Source organism: Esox lucius, chromosome 15 (assembly GCF_011004845.1).
Source record: "Esox lucius isolate fEsoLuc1 chromosome 15, fEsoLuc1.pri, whole genome shotgun sequence".
NCBI lineage: Eukaryota > Metazoa > Chordata > Actinopteri > Esociformes > Esocidae > Esox > Esox lucius.
Window position 1 is genome coordinate 3,684,117 of NC_047583.1, and position 18,580 is coordinate 3,702,696.

At 41.4% G+C, this 18,580-nt stretch overlaps 1 protein-coding gene across 1 annotated transcript; it reads left to right on the forward strand.

The window, feature by feature from the left end:
• Positions 1-1,599: 1,599 nt before the first annotated feature.
• On the forward strand, positions 1,600-10,009 carry LOC105015994 (protein delta homolog 1). Its single transcript, XM_010879523.3, is given in 6 exon segments — positions 1,600-2,101; positions 2,316-2,379; positions 2,558-2,688; positions 8,022-8,163; positions 8,782-9,487; positions 9,489-10,009. Coding segments are annotated over 6 exon segments (1,374 nt in total). The 5' UTR covers positions 1,600-1,866; the 3' UTR covers positions 9,585-10,009.
• Positions 10,010-18,580: the final 8,571 nt, after the last annotated feature.

Genomic DNA, 18,580 nt, shown 5'->3' on the forward strand with positions numbered 1-18,580 from the left:
GTCTTGCTCGGATTTGCCAAAAAGCCTTTTCCAGTCAGGGGTGAATATGATGAAGATACGCTTAGTAAACATCCTAACAGACACACACACGACACACACACACACACACGACACACAAATGCCCCCAAAGTCATGAAAACAGCTGTATTTAAAAACACAGATTCAAGCCCTGACCGGGCTCCCTTCTGGCCATACCCAGCATGCAGCTGGGTGTTGTGGTTGTGTCCAGGGACCACCGTAACCTTTCACTGGTGACCTTTGACTGCAATTACTGAAGACACAAAGATCCTGGAAGCAAATTAGTCATCCTTAATATTCTAAAATATGCGCCAGCCTTCTCTCACGCCTCTCTCCCCCTCTCTTTCTCTCTCTGGCCTCCCCTATTACATTTCCCTTTCCATTGTTCTTTTATATTGTTTGTGGTAGATTGCACAGATACACACATGTGGGCACACACACAAATACACACACACACGCACACACACATTACCATGAACGCCTTAAAACCCTTTCAGGTTTTCACTGGGAAATATGGATCTTTCAAAATAACTCAATACAAAGTAGTGTTTATAAGTCAGTTTAAATAGTTAATGATTGAAAGATTAAAAAGTAAATTACTCTGATTGAGTATGTATCTATGCATATGGATAATTAAATTATGGAATTTCTACTGACATGGCTTGTACTGAAATTGTGTGATTCTCCGATTTCTCGGTTACTGTTGTCCTGAAAAGAACTGAATAAAAACGACGCTCCGGATCTAGACGTGTGAAAACGTGTAACCACCCATGTATGTAGGTCATGTAGCCTATTTTACAGCGTGTTGCCAGAGCGCCTGCTGTCGATAATGTAGCATAAAGAGAGATACTGCATCTTGAGAAGGGGCCAGACTGTCACGTCCACGGTAGCAGAGTCCAATTTTAATTACACTGGGTGTTAGTGTTAAAATAACACCCTCCTCTTATCTACTGCAGTTGCTATACTGTCTGTCCACGGGAATACGAAAACCCTGTTAATTAGGCCACTGCGCCATAAACCCAATACGCTATTTTTGGCACAGGAAAACACCTCGTGCATGCGCGTGGGAAGAATATGTTTAGCAGTTACTGGATAAGAAAAAAGGGAAGTCCTTTTATGGAGTTCAATTTCTACGTTCTAACAGTCTACACGTCAGGGCGCCTATTAATTAGGCTGTGTGTAGTCCAGGAAGATCGAGGCGCTTGTAATACCAGGGTGGTGGGTTCGATTCCCACGGGGGCCTTGTATGGCAAGTTTGCTGTAAGTCGCTTGAATGGGAGTGTCTGTAAAAATTACTTAAACGACAATTTACCGGAGAATTATTTTGACAATCGCTGTTCGGAAGTTTACCGTAGCTTTTCATGAACAATGACAAATTACAACAAATGTAATGTAGAATGGATGATAATGGAATCAACCCGAGCCAATACTTTGTAGATGACTTTGTAGATTGTTCCGTAAGTTTAATTCAATTAATGTAATGCGCCCCTTTACCTTTAATTGACCGTTGTGTTCAGGTCAGGATGCTCGACGGCTCTTTTCCCAAATCAGGTGGGAGGCGCAAACCGTGGACCAGTACGGCTCTGTCCTCTCACAAAAAACTCACGCCTGAATAGCTACAGTGCCGTCTGCGCATCCAGTGAGCAGACTGCTGTGCAATGCGTGAACGAATCCAATATGACATATATCAATACCTATTGGAGCAACTTCGTCAACATTTAATATCTCATGCAAAGTTACTGATTTAGCAACAGAGATCGAAACATTTAGCCGCGTGACGTATGTGTTTTCTTTTAGAAGGGCAAGACACATTTTACCTCAGGTGCGACGCTGAAACCATGCATATTAATGATTCACGCGTCAACTTTTCAATTATGTCAACCTGTTCTTACGAGCCGAAGAACTGGGCGTGCTGAGCAGATTAAAGCTGTCCTACAAGCCTGCATTTATTTTGGACACTGCAAAGAGAAACTAGTGCTACTTGACAGTTACTGGTTTTGCAGGAGAAGACGCATGCTGAACATTAGGATGAGTCCGACAACATTTGTATTTGTTCTGGTTGTGAATGTTGGCGTCACCAAAGGTAATTATCTCTGTAACTTGTATAGTCTCAGTAGTGATTTAAATGAGGTTGCGTGAAAATAGTCCACTTTCTATAGCCTCTCTCATTGAGTTAACACGGTAAAAATGAACCAATTAGTAGCTGCATTTAATATCATGATAACAAATGGCATGACATATTATTTTCCGTTTAGTGATGTTGCTCATCTCACGTTTTGTATTTCACATATCCAAAGCTCTTGAATGCAGCGCGGGGTGTAATCCTGAAAACGGCTACTGTGAAAAGCCAGGGGAATGCAGGTAATTAAAGTATTACTTAAATTATATACATCGGACTTGGTTAAATTTAAATATTAACTGTGTTCAATCAATGTAAACAGTAAATGTTCACTGAATTATACAAAAAATTAAATTTCCCGGGCATATTCATTAATTGCCAACGTTAACTATGTTCCGGTCGTATGAACCATGTTTTCAGATGCAGACCAGGCTGGCGCGGAGTCGCCTGCGGGCAGTGCGTGCTCTACCCGGGCTGCCTGCATGGCACCTGTGAGAAGGCATGGCAGTGCATCTGCGAAGAGGGCTGGACAGGGAGCCTGTGTGACCAAGGTGAGCCCAGTTGCAGTATTTCTTAGAATGTTTTAGGGTTCCCGATCAAACATATATAGTTCTAGGTAGAACCTCTTTAGTTAAATGTAGAACCCATGCATATTTGGTAACATACACTGTTCTCCTGGGACTGCTGAAAAACCCTGTTAGAACAATTTTTTATAGCACAGAATGTGTCTCCTGTATGCAGTATATACACATTGACATTCTGTCCTTGAGCTGACATGAACTAACAGTAGTTAGGAACAGACAAAGGCAGGCTTTGCTGTCTCTTAATGGTTTTATCTGCTGCACTATTGTCACCTGGCATTATCCCACCAACAGCAGATGGCATTCCGAACACAGGCCTTGTCAGTGGCGTTTTTATATGTAAAACATTTGGTGGGGCACAAACCATTTCAAAATATACTGTGGGGAGAACAAGTATTTGATACACTGCAGATTTTGCAGGTTTTCCCACTTACAAAACATGTAGAAGTCTGTAATTTTTATCATAGGTACTCTTCAACTGTGAGTGTTGTAATCTAAAACAAAAATCCAGAAAATCACACTGTATGGTTTTTAAGTAATTAATTTGCATTTTATTGCATGACATAAGTATTTGAAACATCAGAAAAGCAGAACTTAATATTTGGTACAGAAACCTTTGTTTGCAATTACAGAGATTACACATTTCTTGTAGTTCTTGACCAGGTTTGCACACACTGCAGCAGGGATTTTGGCCTACTCCTCCATACAGACCTTCTCCAGATCCTTCAGGTTTCGGGGCTGTCGCTGGGCAATACGGATTCTCAGCTCCCTCCAAACATTTTCTATTGGGTTCAGGTCTGGAGACTGGCTAGGCCACTCCAGGACATTGAGATGCTTCTTACTCAGTAAGAGCATTGAAGATGGGTCGTGGCTGGGTCTTCCAGAATGACAACGACCCGAAACACACAGCCAGGGCAACTAAGGAGTGGGCACTCCTATTTTATCTTTGACTTCCACAAACTCCAAAAACCTCTCTGTCACTGTATTGTCAGGCAACATGTATCACAACACAACCACCATTTGTGATTTACAGGAGACATCAGTTGTCTCCTCTGCCTTTATGGCAAAAAATGATGTCTCGTCCACTTGCTTGGCTATCTCCTCCCTGTACACTTCCTACATACATTCTAACAGTTCGTTTTGTACAATGCTAGATGTCCCTTTGAAGATGGGCTGAGCGTCATAGTGCCTCGGAAGTCTCAAATCGCCCTCACACATAGTCTCAAAAATGCATCTGAATATTCCAGGATTCAGGGAATCCACCGTCTCGTCGTGGTTTCACATTTTCCACACATTTTAATACGTTATGATCTGACTGAGAACGTACCTGTTTTCCTCCACCTGTTTGTTATGCTGCTCAATGGAGCGCCTGTATGCATTGTCAACTTGGGCCGTGACATTTACACTTCCAAGTAAACCCAGTTTCACAGCATTGTCTAGATGACTCCCGCTGCTCTCATGTTTTGCAATCCTCTCAGAAAGGTGTTTCAAATCTTTGTAACCCATCCTCGACCAAGTACCATCACCACCAAATAGCAGACATGGAAAACAGAAAAGTGCCTTCTTTTGTATGCTAACCATTAGCCACTTTTTCTTCAAAAACCACTCCATGTTAAACCTGCAGTTACTTTTACCTGCAGTTTGAGGGATGACAATATCCCGTGGCTGATGGGCACCAAGTCGCTTTACTTCAAGTTTCTCCTCCAAATTAAGGGTTTCAAACCGGTGCTCGAGTATGAAATCAACTTTCATTCTCTCAAGTTATCTGAAGTTTGTGAAGCTAACAAGCTAGCTAAGACAATCTACCCTCCTCGCTCTTCTTGCCGACTAATGTTGGCGCCAGACAGACAGACAGCCAATCAGGTCTGAAATACGAAATGACGCTGTAGTGGGGCTATCGGCTGTCAGCCCCACTTGCTATCAAATTTGTGTGATCTACATTGATCACACTAACATTCTGAGCATGCTGTGCCCCACCTGCCCCTAATGACCAGTCGCCCCTGGTACTTACAATTACACAAGTAACATTTACCTTTGGTATTAGGTGTGTGAACAGTTTAATCTGGTATTAGGGGGTGTGTTAACAGTTAGCCCTGGTATTAGACAGTGTGTTAACAGTTAGCCCTGGTATCAGACAGTGTGTTAACAGTTAACCCTGGTATTAGACAGTGTGTTAACAGTTAGCCCTGGTATTAGACAGTGTGTTAACAGTTAACCCTGGTATTAGACAGTGTGTTAACAGTTAACCCTGGTATTAAACAGTGTGTTAACAGTTAGCCCTGATATTAGACAGTGTGTTAACAGTTAACCCTGATATGAGACAGTGTGTTAACATTTAGCCCTGGTATGAGATAGTGTGTTAACAGTTAACCCTGGTATTAGAGAGTGTGTTAACAGTTAACCCTGGTTTTAGACAGTGTGTTAACAGTTAGCCCTGGTATTAGACATTGTGTGAACATTTAAACCTGGTAATAGAAGCTTTGTGAACAGCTACACCTGGTATTTGACCAAGTGTATGGACAGTTACACCTGGTATTAGCCAGTGTATAAACAGTTACACCTGGTATTAGAGGCGTTGTGAACTGTTAAACCTGGAATTAGACAGTGTATGAATAGTTACACCTGGTTTTAGACAGCGTGAACAGTTACATCTGGTATTAGAAGATATGTCTTGCATTGTTTTTCATTTTAGCGATGCAGATTAGTGTTTGCAATCACAAATGAAGTATGACCTATACATAATGGATTTGGAGGGCTTTTTTACAGGTCCATTATTTTATCATTTCAATCTTAGAAAACAGTCCTGTGCTTTGGCTGACATGACTTACTTCATAGTGGACAGCATAGTGGACTGTTGGATATTCCCATGAATATTTTGATGAGAAATCTGAAATTAAAATGTGAGAGGACTGGCGCTTCTACCGGAGAGAAAATTGTCAATTGGATTAAGCTACGGTGTATTATTGTTCCTTCTTCAAAGTGACCAAGGAACATTTCAACATTATTTTGCCATGAGAACCATGTATTTTTCAGGTTCAGCACAGTATCCAGATATTTCTGTGGTGCCACTAAATAATATATGTTAGGCTGTATGACTAGTTAATATGTAGAGCATGAATGCAATTGTAACAGTAAACAACTAAATTATCACTAGATATGTTGTCATATTTTTCCAGGGTTGGCTTCAGCATTGAATTTACCCACCTTTTCCTGCTTTCCAAATGCAGGGCTTGTATAAACACTGCATGTTGTTTACAGTTATTCAAATGACATTCACTGCATGTCAATTACAGTCATTCAAATTACATTCACTGCATGCTGTTCACAGTTTTTCAAATGACATTCACCAAATGTCGTTTACAGTTAGTCAAATGACAGTCACTACATACAATTTATATTTATTGAAATTACATACTCACTGCATGTAGTTAAATATTAAACATAAAATTACAGTTTCTTAAATTATATATTCACTGCATACAGTTGACGAAGTTTTGTGGCCAACTCACTTGAAAACATAAATAGCATAATTAATTATGTAGTGGTGGATAGGATTGTTGGATCATGCTGTTGTCTTTTAAAAGCTGATTTAGAGCACCTAATTAGGATTGGCACTGCATTGGTTAACATTTTGGTTTGGATGTCTTTCACTTTTGCTGGTCACCTTGTTAGTCAGGATGTATTTTACCTTTGCTGGTCACCTCATTAGTCAGGATGTATATTACCTTTGCTGGTCACCTCATTAGTCAGGATGTATATTACCTTTGCTGGTCACCTCATTAGTCAGGATGTATATTACCTTTGCTGGTCACCTCATTAGTCAGGATGTATATTACCTTTGCTGGTCACCTCATTAGTCAGGATGTATATTACCTTTGCTGGTCACCTCATTAGTCAGGATGTATATTACCTTTGCTGGTCACCTCATTAGTCAGAATGTATATTACCTTTGCTGGTCACCTCATTAGTCAGGATGTATATTACCTTTGCTGGTCACCTCATTAGTCAGGATGTATATTACCTTTGCTGGTCACCTCATTAGTCAGGATGTATATTACCTTTGCTGGTCACCTCATTAGTCAGGATGTATATTACCTTGGCTGGTCACCTCATTAGTCTGGATGTACATTACCATTGGATGTATGTCACTCCATAATATTGTGTGGGTTTTTATTTTGGCTTGCCTTTCCAGAGTAATATTTAGTAGATTTTCCATGTTTTTTGTTAGGTTTCATTTGCAAGTCAACTTTCTGTGCAAATTCCCATGGATGCCTTGCAGAAACCAAATTTTTCATACACACCTGTTTGTGTTTTGTCATCAGCAATTCCTCTGCTGGTTTCCCTTTGTTTTAGTGACAATATTCTTGCGCCCGTTTTAAGGGAACTTCAATGGAGCATTCCCATAGCATTCCCATATCAAATTGGCAGAGTAGAGTGGTCAAGGGCATTTCGTTAAGGAAGCAAACGGTTGCTGGTTCTATTCCCTCAGCTGGCGAGGTGGCAAGTCTTCCATTTTGTCTGATTAAGGCAGTTGACCCTCATTACTACCGATGATGAAAATAAGCATGTGTTCTTTGTCATACTCACCTAGTAAAATAACGGTACAAAATACATTTAAAAATAGCCCACTGTATAATGGGAGCTTGCAGTATGCTATGACATTCATTAATGGGAAGGTTATAGTGATTAAAGGGAAATTGAATACCATAAAAAAGAAAATGGTATGGCAACTACTCGGTAGACTAAATAATTATGTTGCTCTTGGTATATTTCTGTATTCAATCTGGTCAATCAATTGTAAGACAATACACAAAACAACAACAATATAAACAAATACACACTACATAGGAGTAAACAAACATTAAATGACACTGAACACATCTAGACAGATATATCAGGCTAACTGCGTGAGGACGTGGCTAGAGACTCACTGTTTTAGTATTTCTCGTAGTGTGGATGCAGTCAGGCTACCAGAAATATGCATCCAATTGGCGACATCATCAGGCATTCAGCCCACAAGTCTCTAGTAAACGTGGCTGGAGTTTTATGAAAATGGTTAGCTATCATAGCTAGCTTGTCAACAACAGAAGTTAGTAACACTTTGAAAGAAAAGATGTGCATGAAAAACAGCAATTTTACAACTACGAGTAGTGCATTCCCCCTCTTTTTACTGCAGTTATATAAACAGTTCAGAGTTTCATGCACCACAGATTTATTTTTCTAATTTACAGTGTGATGGTCATTTTGTAACCGGTATGACTGAATGATGCACTCTTCCATCAGTGTCCTCTGGTCTTTTCCAGACGCCAACCGATGCTCATCTCAGCCGTGTGCTGAAAACTCCACCTGCATCCAGACTGACCAGGGAGGATTCCTCTGCTTCTGTCCTCCTGGTTACACAGGAGACAGCTGCCAGCTGAGAAAGGGACCGTGTCAAGCGAACGGGTTGGAAAATATCATATGATTTCCACAGTCTTTGTCGAAGCCATTCATTCAATTTTAACCTTTGTTTTCAGTCTTTCTCCATACCAGATTATGGGGTATTATATTGATTAGTAGATCATCCTTCCTGCCCCTTAAATTGACACAGGATATTCTCTGTATGCCAGGCAGTCAGCACCAGCTTCACTGAGTCACACCAAAAGATTGCTATTTGTTAAGCAGACCTGTTATTGACTACGAAAGCACCCCCACATGAAATTCAGTGCAGCTCTGTCTAAGGGCCCTTTCAACTTTACTCAACAAGCAATCATTTTCATTTTATTTTATCCTTCTTGCTAAAATGAGTTTTGTACGGTCATTCAAATCTTTCTTGAGGGGGTATTATTGGAGGAGCTCAGTAATAATGGAGCATAATTAATCTTTTAAAGGAGTGAGAGCAATCAGTTGATGTCATCATTGTTTTTGATTCAGCGATTCACTGTATACAACAGCATTGTGATTAAAAAGGCCTCTGTGGCAGATGTGACCGATGTGTTAGAAGAAAAAAAGCTAGAAGGCTCTTCTGTGTCCATAAGCTTTGGACCTGAGAGAGAAATCCAACTGAACCGCGTTGTGTTTCAGCTCTCCCTGCCAAAATGGAGGCACATGTGACGACGCCAGCGGTTTGGCGGCCTACCCCTCCTGCGCCTGTCCTCTTGGATATGCTGGAGACTTCTGCGAGATCGACACGGACAGCTGCGACCCGGACCCCTGCGCCAATGGAGGGCAATGCCGCGACCACGGCCCGACGTTTACCTGCGCCTGCCCTGCTGGCTTCACCGGCCTCACCTGCAACAGCACCGACGGGGAAACCCTCTCGCCCTGCAGCGGCAGCCCGTGTGGACATGGTGGCACCTGCGTGGCGGGGAACCGGACGGACGCCATCGGTCCGTACCGCTGCCTTTGTCCGCCGGCGTTCACCTTCACCGGGCGGGGTTGCACGCCTAACCAGCAGCTGCGCAGACCCAGCGCCAAACTGAAGCCGGCCAAGCTCTCCGACCGGCGACCTTCCCCACAGCACTACGGCCTTCCTCCCCGCTCCTTCCACAAACTCCTGAGAGCCGCCGAGGGGGACCTTCCCAAGGTCACCCTGAAGGAGGCGATTCACGCGCCCCCCGCCGACAGCCTAGTCACTCGCAGTCAGATCATCTGTTTCGGGATGCTGGGCCTGCTGACCTGCCTGGTGATCCTGGGAACCACGGGTATTATTTTCTTCAACCGCTGCGAGGCGTGGCTGGCCAACGCCAAGTACAGCCAGCTGGTTCGTCTGCAGAGAGAACACCTGCTGGGGGCCGGCGGCGAGGGGGGGGGGGCACTCGGTCAACGTCATCCTCCCCGAGAAGATCAAGCTCACCAGCTTTGGAAAACGCTACACGTCCATCTGACACGACGGGAGGTTTTGAATTGACATCTGCGGATGGTGGGAAGGACGTTTCGGTGGTGCAAGGACACCGACTAAATGGATAAAAGAAGTAACAGATTTATGGCAAGAAACCCGAAGTTCCCTCTGGGGAAAAGGGTGGTTCCGCTAATGTGTTCCACGGAATGTAGAACTGTTTGGAAGGAGGGCTGAGGACACAGTGTTTGGGAGGCTTTGACTAGACAGGAATGAGAAGGATATCCCGGTTCAATTTCAGGACATCCACAAGTTGTCATTTTATCTATTTAAAATGTAATTTATCTTGTACTGTAAACAAGAGAAGCGAACATTGGAAAAAGCAACACTCACAGCGAAGTAAACCCATTTGTTATCTAATCATAATTAGTCGTGTAGTTAATGTTATCTGAAATAAAAAATACCAAAACAGAATTTTATCTGAAGTGAAATTACAGTTTAGACACATGGTCTGTAGATATAACATTTTATTTCATATTATTTGCAGCTTTCTCCAAAAGACAGTGCGTATTGTTATTAAAATGTGTGTTAAATTCAGCTGGCATTGGGTGGTACAGCAACATTTGAAATATTATTAACATGATTGACAAAGAAATATTGCTATTTTTAGTAGAATTACAATTTTACTGAGGATATTGACAATTAGGCATATAGGCTGAATGAACCAACCAGATGAGCATATATCTAATTTAGGTTTTGTCTGCAATCATACCCAATGTATAGTCAAACCATCTGCAAATGATCTGTATCTATGGCCAAAATATCTGATGAGGGTCAACTTCCTCACTAGTAATTTTGGTGATTGGTTATTATATTTACAGTTGTGCTCAAAGGTTTGCATACCCTTGGAGAATTGGTAATATATGTACTATTTGTAAATAAAACATGAGTGAGCAGGCAAAACACGTCTTCTATTTCTTATGGGGTTCATATTCAACTGCAGGTTATAACAGAACGGCACAATCATAAAATAAAACATGGCAACAAAGAAAAAAATGCCCCTGTTCAAAAGTCTGCTTACCCTTAGTTTTTAATACTGTGTATCAATGACAGCGTGCAGTCTTTTGTAATAGTTGTCTATGAGGCCCCAAATTCGTGCAGATGGTATAGCTGCCCATTAATTTGCGTAAAAGGGCTCCAGTGTCCTGCAAAGTCTTTGGTCGTCTTGCTTGAACCACACGTTGATATGTTGCACATTGATGATATTAAGGTCAGGAGACTGTGATGGCCACTCTAGAACCTTCACCTTTTTCTGCAGAAACCACTGGAGGGTCAACTTGGCCTTGTGCTTAGGGTCATTGTCGTGCTGGAAAGTCCAGTAGCGTCCCTTGCGCAGCTTTCATGCAGAAGAATGCAAATTGTCTGCCAGAAATTTCTGATAACATGCTACATTCATCTTGCCATCAATTTTCACAAGATTCCCCATGCCTTTAGAGCTCACACACCCACAAAACATCAGTGAGCCACCACTATGCTTCACAGTGTGGATGGTATTCTGTTCACTATAGGTCTTGTTGACCCCTCTCCAAATATAGCGCTTATGGTTGTGACCATAAAGCTCTATTTTGGTCTTGTCATTCCAAATTACAGTGTGCCAGAAGCTGTGAGGCATGTCAAGGTGTTGTCGGGCATATTGTGACCAGGCTTTTTTGTGGCATTGGCGCAGTAAATGCTTTTTTCTGGCAACTTGACAATGCAGCTAATTTTTTTTAAAGTATCGTCGTATTGTGCTCCTTGAAACAACCACACAGTCTTTTTCCAGAGCGGCCTGTATTTTTCCTCAGGTTACCTGTTGGTTTTTCTTTGTATCCCAAACAATTCTTCTGGCAGTTTTGGCTGAAATCTTTCTTGGTCTACCTGACCTTGGCTTGGTATCAAGAGATTCCCAAATGTTCCACTTCTTAATAAGAGACTGGCATTTACAAGGCTTTTGATATCTTTTTATATCATTTTCCATCTTCATAAGGTTCTATTACCTTGTTACGCAGGTCTTTTGACAGTTCTTTTCTGCTCAGTTTCTAGCCTGCTCAGTGCATCCACGTGAGAGCTGACAAACTCATTGACTATTTATACACAGACACTAATTGCAATTTAAAAAGCCACAGGTGTGGAAAATTCACCTTTAATTGCCATTTTCATTTGTGTGTCACCTTGTGTGTCTGTAAGGCCAAACATTCATGGGTATGTAAACTTTTGCTCAGGGCCATTTGGGTGATTTCAGTTAATCACTACGATTTAAAAAGGAGCCAAACAACTATTTGATAATAAATGGCTTCATATGATCACTATCCTTAAATAAAAGACAGATTTTTTGCATGATCAGTCATATTTTAAAAATCAATGCCAAAACTTCACAATTTCTGCCAGGGTATGCAAACATATGAGCACAACTGTACACAAACTGTTCAACAGAAGGGCCTATGTATCCAATTAATATAGACAGAATTTTAATAGGAAACACAAATCAATTATTTTTTTGTATGGAAAAGGTGGTCATGAAAGTCATTGAAAATTGTCAGACTTAACCAACTTCTGGGGTCAAAATGACCCCTAGTCATTAGCTTGTTGTTTAATGCAGTGTACTCAAAACAACAACATCCACAGTTTGATCCAAATTAATAGATTTTCATGTTTTAATCACCACCTTATTGTTGTTAATACGCATCAAATTCAGTCGAATGTCAGAATTTAATAATCGTATAATATAACTCATTCTACTGTAACCATACCGATGTGTTGGATTACGACCTGGGTTGTATTTGTGTCTATATAATCAGAATTCTGTTCTAATGTGTTCTAGATACAGTGGGGAGAACAAGTATTTGATACACTGCCGATTTTGCAAGTTTTCCCACTTACAAAGCATGTAAAAGCCTGTAATTTCTATCATAGGTACTCTTCAACTGTGAGTGACGGAATCTAAAAGAAAAACCCAGAAAATCACATTGTATGATTTTTAAGTAATTAATTTGCATTTTATTGCATGACATAAGTACTTGATACATCAGAAAAGCAGAACTTAATATTTGGTACAGAAACCTTTGTTTGCAATTACAGAGATCATACGTTTCCTGTAGTTCTTGTACAGGTTTGCACACACTGCAGCAGGGATTTTGGCCCACTCCTCCATACAGACCTTCTCCAGAACTTTCAGGTTTCGGGGCTGTCGCTGGGCAATACGGACTTTCAGCTCCCTCCAAAGATTTTCTATTGGGTTCAGGTCTGGAGACTGGCTAGGCCGCTCCAGGACCTTGAGATGATTCTAACGGAGCCACTCCTTAGTTGCCCTGGCTGTGTGTTTCGGGTCGTTGTCATGCTGGAAGACCCAGCCACGACCCATCTTCAATGTTCTTACTGAGGGAAGGAGGTTGTTGGCCAAGATCTCACGATACATGGCCCCATCCATCCTCCCCTCAATACGGTGCAGTCGTCCTGTCCCCTTTGCAGAAAAGCATCCCCAAAGAATGATGTTTCCACCTCTATGCTTCACGGTTGGGATGGTGTTCTTGGGGTTGTACTCATCCTTCTTCCTCCAAACACAGCGAGTGGAGTTTAGACCAAAAAGCACTATTTTTGTCTCATCAGACCACATGACCTTCTCCCATTCCTCCTCTGGATCATCCAGATGGTCATTGGCAAACTTCAGACAGGCCTGGACATGCGCAGGCTTGAGCAGGGGGACCTTGCATGCGCTACAGGATTTTAATCCATGACGGCATAGTGTGTTACTAATGGTTTTCTTTGAGACTGTGGTCCCAGCTCTCTTCAGGTCATTGACCAGGTCCTGCTGTGTAGTTCAGGGCTGATCCCTCACCTTCCTCATGATCATTGATGCCCCACGAAGTGAGATCTTGCATGGAGCCCCATACTGAGGGAGATTGACCGTCATCTTGAACTTCTTCCATTTTCTATTAATTGCGCCAACAGTTGTTGCCTTCTCACCAAGTTGCTTGTCTATTGTCCTGTAGCCCATCCCAGCCTTGTGCAGGTCTAAAATTTTGTCCCTGATGTCCTTACACAGCCCTCTGGTCTTGGCCATTGTGCAGAGGTTGGAGTCTGTTTGATTGAGTGTGTGGACAGGTGTCTTTTATACAGGTAACGAGTTCAAACAGGTGCAGTTAATACAGGTAATGAGTGGAGAACAGGAGGGCTTCTTTAAGAAAAACTAACAGGTCTGTTAGAGCCGGAATTCTTACTGGTTGGTAGGTGATCAAATACTTATGTCATGCAATAAAATTCACATTAATTGCTTAAAAATCATACAATGTGATTTTGTGGATTTTTGTTTTAGATTCCGTTTCTCACAGTTGAAGTGTACTTATGATAGAAATTACAGACCTCTACATGCTTTGTAAGTAGGAAAACCTGCAGAATCGCCAGTGTTCTCCCCACTGTATGGTTGTTTTGGGATGGTGTATATATTTGTATTTACAGTATTTCCAAGTGAACCTCATCTTTAAATTTATACAGATTTTTTTAGAATAATTTAGAAATAAATCATTAAAAAAACATACCTTCAAATATTGACAAGTGTTGTCAGTCTTTGATGAACATAATAAAATTGCTTCGCACCACTCATACTATGTGCTACCTTGAATATTTATCCCAATTTACGTCTTATGGGTATTCTTTCAAAGCTTTAATTTATTCAACTCCATAATTTAGAAGCGTATTCCGAAATTTCAATGTGACTGCAAGCTCCTGCTTTGAACAGATCTCCAGACAATTTAGAATATTATTTTATTCTACAACAAAAACATTGACCCCTGCAGTTCATCTGAGGGCAAAACATGATTAAATGTTGGTTGCTTCTGTTTACTTTTCTCTAGCTGGGAATAATTGGACCAGAGCTATTAATCATAGAACATAACAACAAAAGCCTTGTGTTTTTTCCCCTCTTAACTCTCACCACATATCATTTTCAATTATATACATTGTTCAGAACCAATGTGAACAGTTGGGATCTGTGGATCTTATTATTAATTACATTTGGTTAGTTAGTTTCCACCAGGCGAGGACATCAACAAATCCCCCCAAAAATTTGATTAAAAAAGATTTGTGATATATACAGCAAAATATGTTCCCAAAAGTATTTTAAATCACTGAAAGGACAGTGATCAAGATTCAAAACCATCGTCCAACAGTGTATGTGTCCTGGAGACGGGCTTTGACCGCTGGATCACCCTAGACCACAGGCCATTTCAGAGATGTTCATTTTCCAGAGAAACGTACAATAGTAAGTACATTCACTTTCATACTTCTTATCAGTGGTCCCAGATAAACTGTAACACATTGCGGCACAGGTGTCATTGAGTGGTTTTTGCCTCCACCTTGTGGTTTCATCATGCAACATCATGTATCAAACAAGTCAGCCTACAAATTAAACGCCACCGGACTCGAGTAAGCAATGAGCCTGCAAACTGTCAAAGCAACTTAAAAACCTAAATTTTTACATATCAACATACAGTTACACGGAAAGAATCTCCCACCATCTCCATGTCTAACTGACAGCAGAATCTACACAGAGTTCCTTAACATTTTATTTCACAACCATCTGACTAATCTTCAAATGTGCCTGTAGTATGTGCCGTTCATATCAATGTGTGGAATGTTCACGAGTGGATTTACAGACGGCATAGCTATCGTTTGGCTGTGCATTTTTAAGCTGTGATGTGGAGAGTGTCCAGTAGGTGTCCTCAGCTGTCCAAAGGAAAAGATCACATCTGGCTCCATGTTTGAAAGGACTCCCATATATGGGCGTGCGGGAGGTGTACAGCTTTCAGATACGAGATAAGTTGGGTGAGGAGGAAAGGATACAAATGTAGTATTTTCTAATACTCCTGACGGTAGCATTAACGTCCAATCTATCCATCTATATTAATCTGGTAGTGGGTTATGATCAAGGGGCTGTTGATGATAAGGATGTCAAAACACTGTTCTTTAAGCAATAAAGGTTGTGGTTTATGGCTTATTTACCACAGCTAAGGGCTTCTCCTATGCACAAAGCATTACAGAGTGCCTGAAAACAGCCCTTAGCTGTGTTATATACCACAACTCCCACAAGGTGCTTCATTGCTCTGCCCATCAACATTCACACCATGAAGCTACGTTAAAAGGACAGCGTAACGTTGCGACACTCAGCGTAGCAAAGGTAAAGGCTGGTGTAACGTTTTGACACTGTGAAGCAAAGGTAAAGGCTTATGTAATGGTATGACACCGTGAAGCAAAGGTAAAGGCCTGCGTGATGTTTCGACACAACGTGAAGCAAAGGTAAAGGCCTGCGTAATGTTTTGACACCGTCAAGCTATGCTAAAGACCAGTCCATAATTTTGACACAACATGAAGCTACGTTAAAGGCCTGCATAATGTTTTGACACTGTGAGGCTACGGTAAATGCATGTGTAATGTTTCAACACACCGTGAAGCTACAGTAAAGGGCTGCGTAAAATTTCGGCACACTGTGAATCTAGGGTAAATGCAAATTATTTGGTGTTCAACTGTACCAAACACATTTCTTTCTGCCATCAGAGGACATTTAAGTAAAACTGGTATGTGCTTTTGGCACATTGGGAAGCTACGGTAAATGCCTGCATAACGTTTCAACACACTGTACAACTACAGTAAATGCATGCCTTATATTTCAACACACCGTGAAGCTACGGTAATTCTAGTGAGTTATTAAGTGAATGTGCCAGTGCCACCTAGTGTGTATTTTTCTGTAATACATAAACTGTTGATTCAGGGGTTTAAGGAATCCTGTTAACTCTGACAATCAGTTAATCAACTAATGTTAATAACAGAGTTGAATACAAGTGTGCAGACTAAGACATTCTCATCCAAAAAATACCAATTGTTTTTCAAATTGATCTGATGCCGGAAGTGTAAATATGTTTGTTTGTGCATGTGCACAAACAAAAATTATGGTTGAAAGTATACAATAGATTCAATTTACCATACAAAAACTGGCAGTGGTGGGATTTGAACCCACGCCTCAAGAGAGACTGGAGCCTAAAGCCAGCGCCTTAGACCGCTCGGCCACACTACCCCTTCCTGATAATTCTTTATTGGATGAGATCAACTTCCTTCCCAAGTTTCAGATTTCCAGTCAGTGAACATGCTTTACCAATAATCACAAACGATCGGTGAAGGTGGCTGAGTGTCTAAACTGATGGACTGCACTCGTGGGTTTGAGTCCCATCCTCGTTGGTGAGTGGTTGTTCATTTCTCCCTTGCTTGGTCATTCCTGAGGTAAGAGAAGCCAGCAAATCCCCCTACGCTTCCAAACGCAGAAGGTAATGTTGTGGCCAAGTGGTTAAGGCGATGGCCTGCTAATTCATTGTGCACTGCATGCCTGTGTTTGACTCTCATCGTAGACTGGCTCTGCTTTTCCTCTTCACTTAGTCATTCATGAGGTAAGGCATGCTACCAAATCAATCAAAGAAAGGTCATGGGTTCAAATCTAGAATGAGCCCTCTAGAGGTTTACACGCTTTGTGATGAAGACTAGTATTGCAGAAAGAATAGTAGTTAGATTGGGGTTTCCATTAAAAAATGTTTTGCATTGGTGGTATTTCGGCCATTGTAGTGACCAGAGCATTGGTTCTTGCGCAACTTATTGAAATGTTTCTTCCAGTTTACATGTCCATTATATTACACTCCAGACCAGTATTTCTCAACCCTGCTCCTGGACGCCCCCCTGCCCTGCATGTTTTAAATCTCTCCCTGCCCTAACATACCTGATGTAGCTCATGAAGGACTTGATAATGAGCTGATCATTTGAATCAGGTATGACAGAGAAGGGAGATATCTAAAACGTGCAGGGCAGGGGGGAACCCAGGAGTAGGGTTGAGAAACACTGGGCTAGACCAAACTGTATTACAGTGACCTAGTAAAACAGAGACAACAAACTGCATTGCAGTGACCTAGTAAAACAGAGACAACAAACTGAATTGCAGTGACCTAGTAAAACAGAGACAACAAACTGTATTACAGTGACCTAGTAAAACACAGACAACACACTCTATTACAGTGAATTAGTAAAACAGTGTCAACACACTCTATTACAGTGAATTAGTAAAACAGTGACAACACACTCTAATACAGTGAATTAGTAAGACAGTGACAACACACTCTATTAGAGTGAATTAGTAAGACAGTGACAACACACTCTATTACAGTGACCTAGTAAAACAGTGACAACACACTCTATTACAGTGAATTAGTAAGACAGTGACAACACACAATGATATGCTAGCACAGAGATAAACACATTGCAAGTTTAAAGTGACCTACAGTGTTCAGTAACATGCTGGACTTGGCTACTATCAGTGCACATGTTTTGTTCAAGCAGTGTGATCTGACATCCTCAAATATTTTTCAGTGACCATCACACTTTAAATTATCTTCTAGAATAATTTGTATGGGAAATAGCATACTGTAAAAGGCCATTTTTTAAATAAATAGAATATGCTATACATATAAATGTTTATATTTTATATACACTCACCTAAAGGATTATTAGGAACACCATACTAATGCTGTGTTTGACCCCCCTTCGCATTCAGAACGGCCTTAATTCTACGTGGCATTGATTCAACAAGGTGCTAAAAGCCTTCTTTAGAAATGTTGGCCCATATTGATGGGATAGCATCTTGCAGTTTATGGAGATTTGTGGGATGCACATCCAGGGCACGAAGCTCCCGTTCCACCACATCCCAAAGATGCTCTATTGAGTTGAGATCTGGTGACTGTGAGGGCCATTTCAGTACAGTGAACTCATTGAACTCAATGATTCGAGCTTTGTGACATGGTGCATTATCCTGCTGGAAGTAGCCATCAGAGGATGGGTACATGGTGGTCATAAAGGGATGGACATGGTCAGAAACAATGCTCAGATAGGCCGTGGCATTTAAACAATGCCCAATTGGCACTGAGGGGCCTAAAGTCTGCCAAGAAAACATCCCCCACACCATTACACCACCACCAC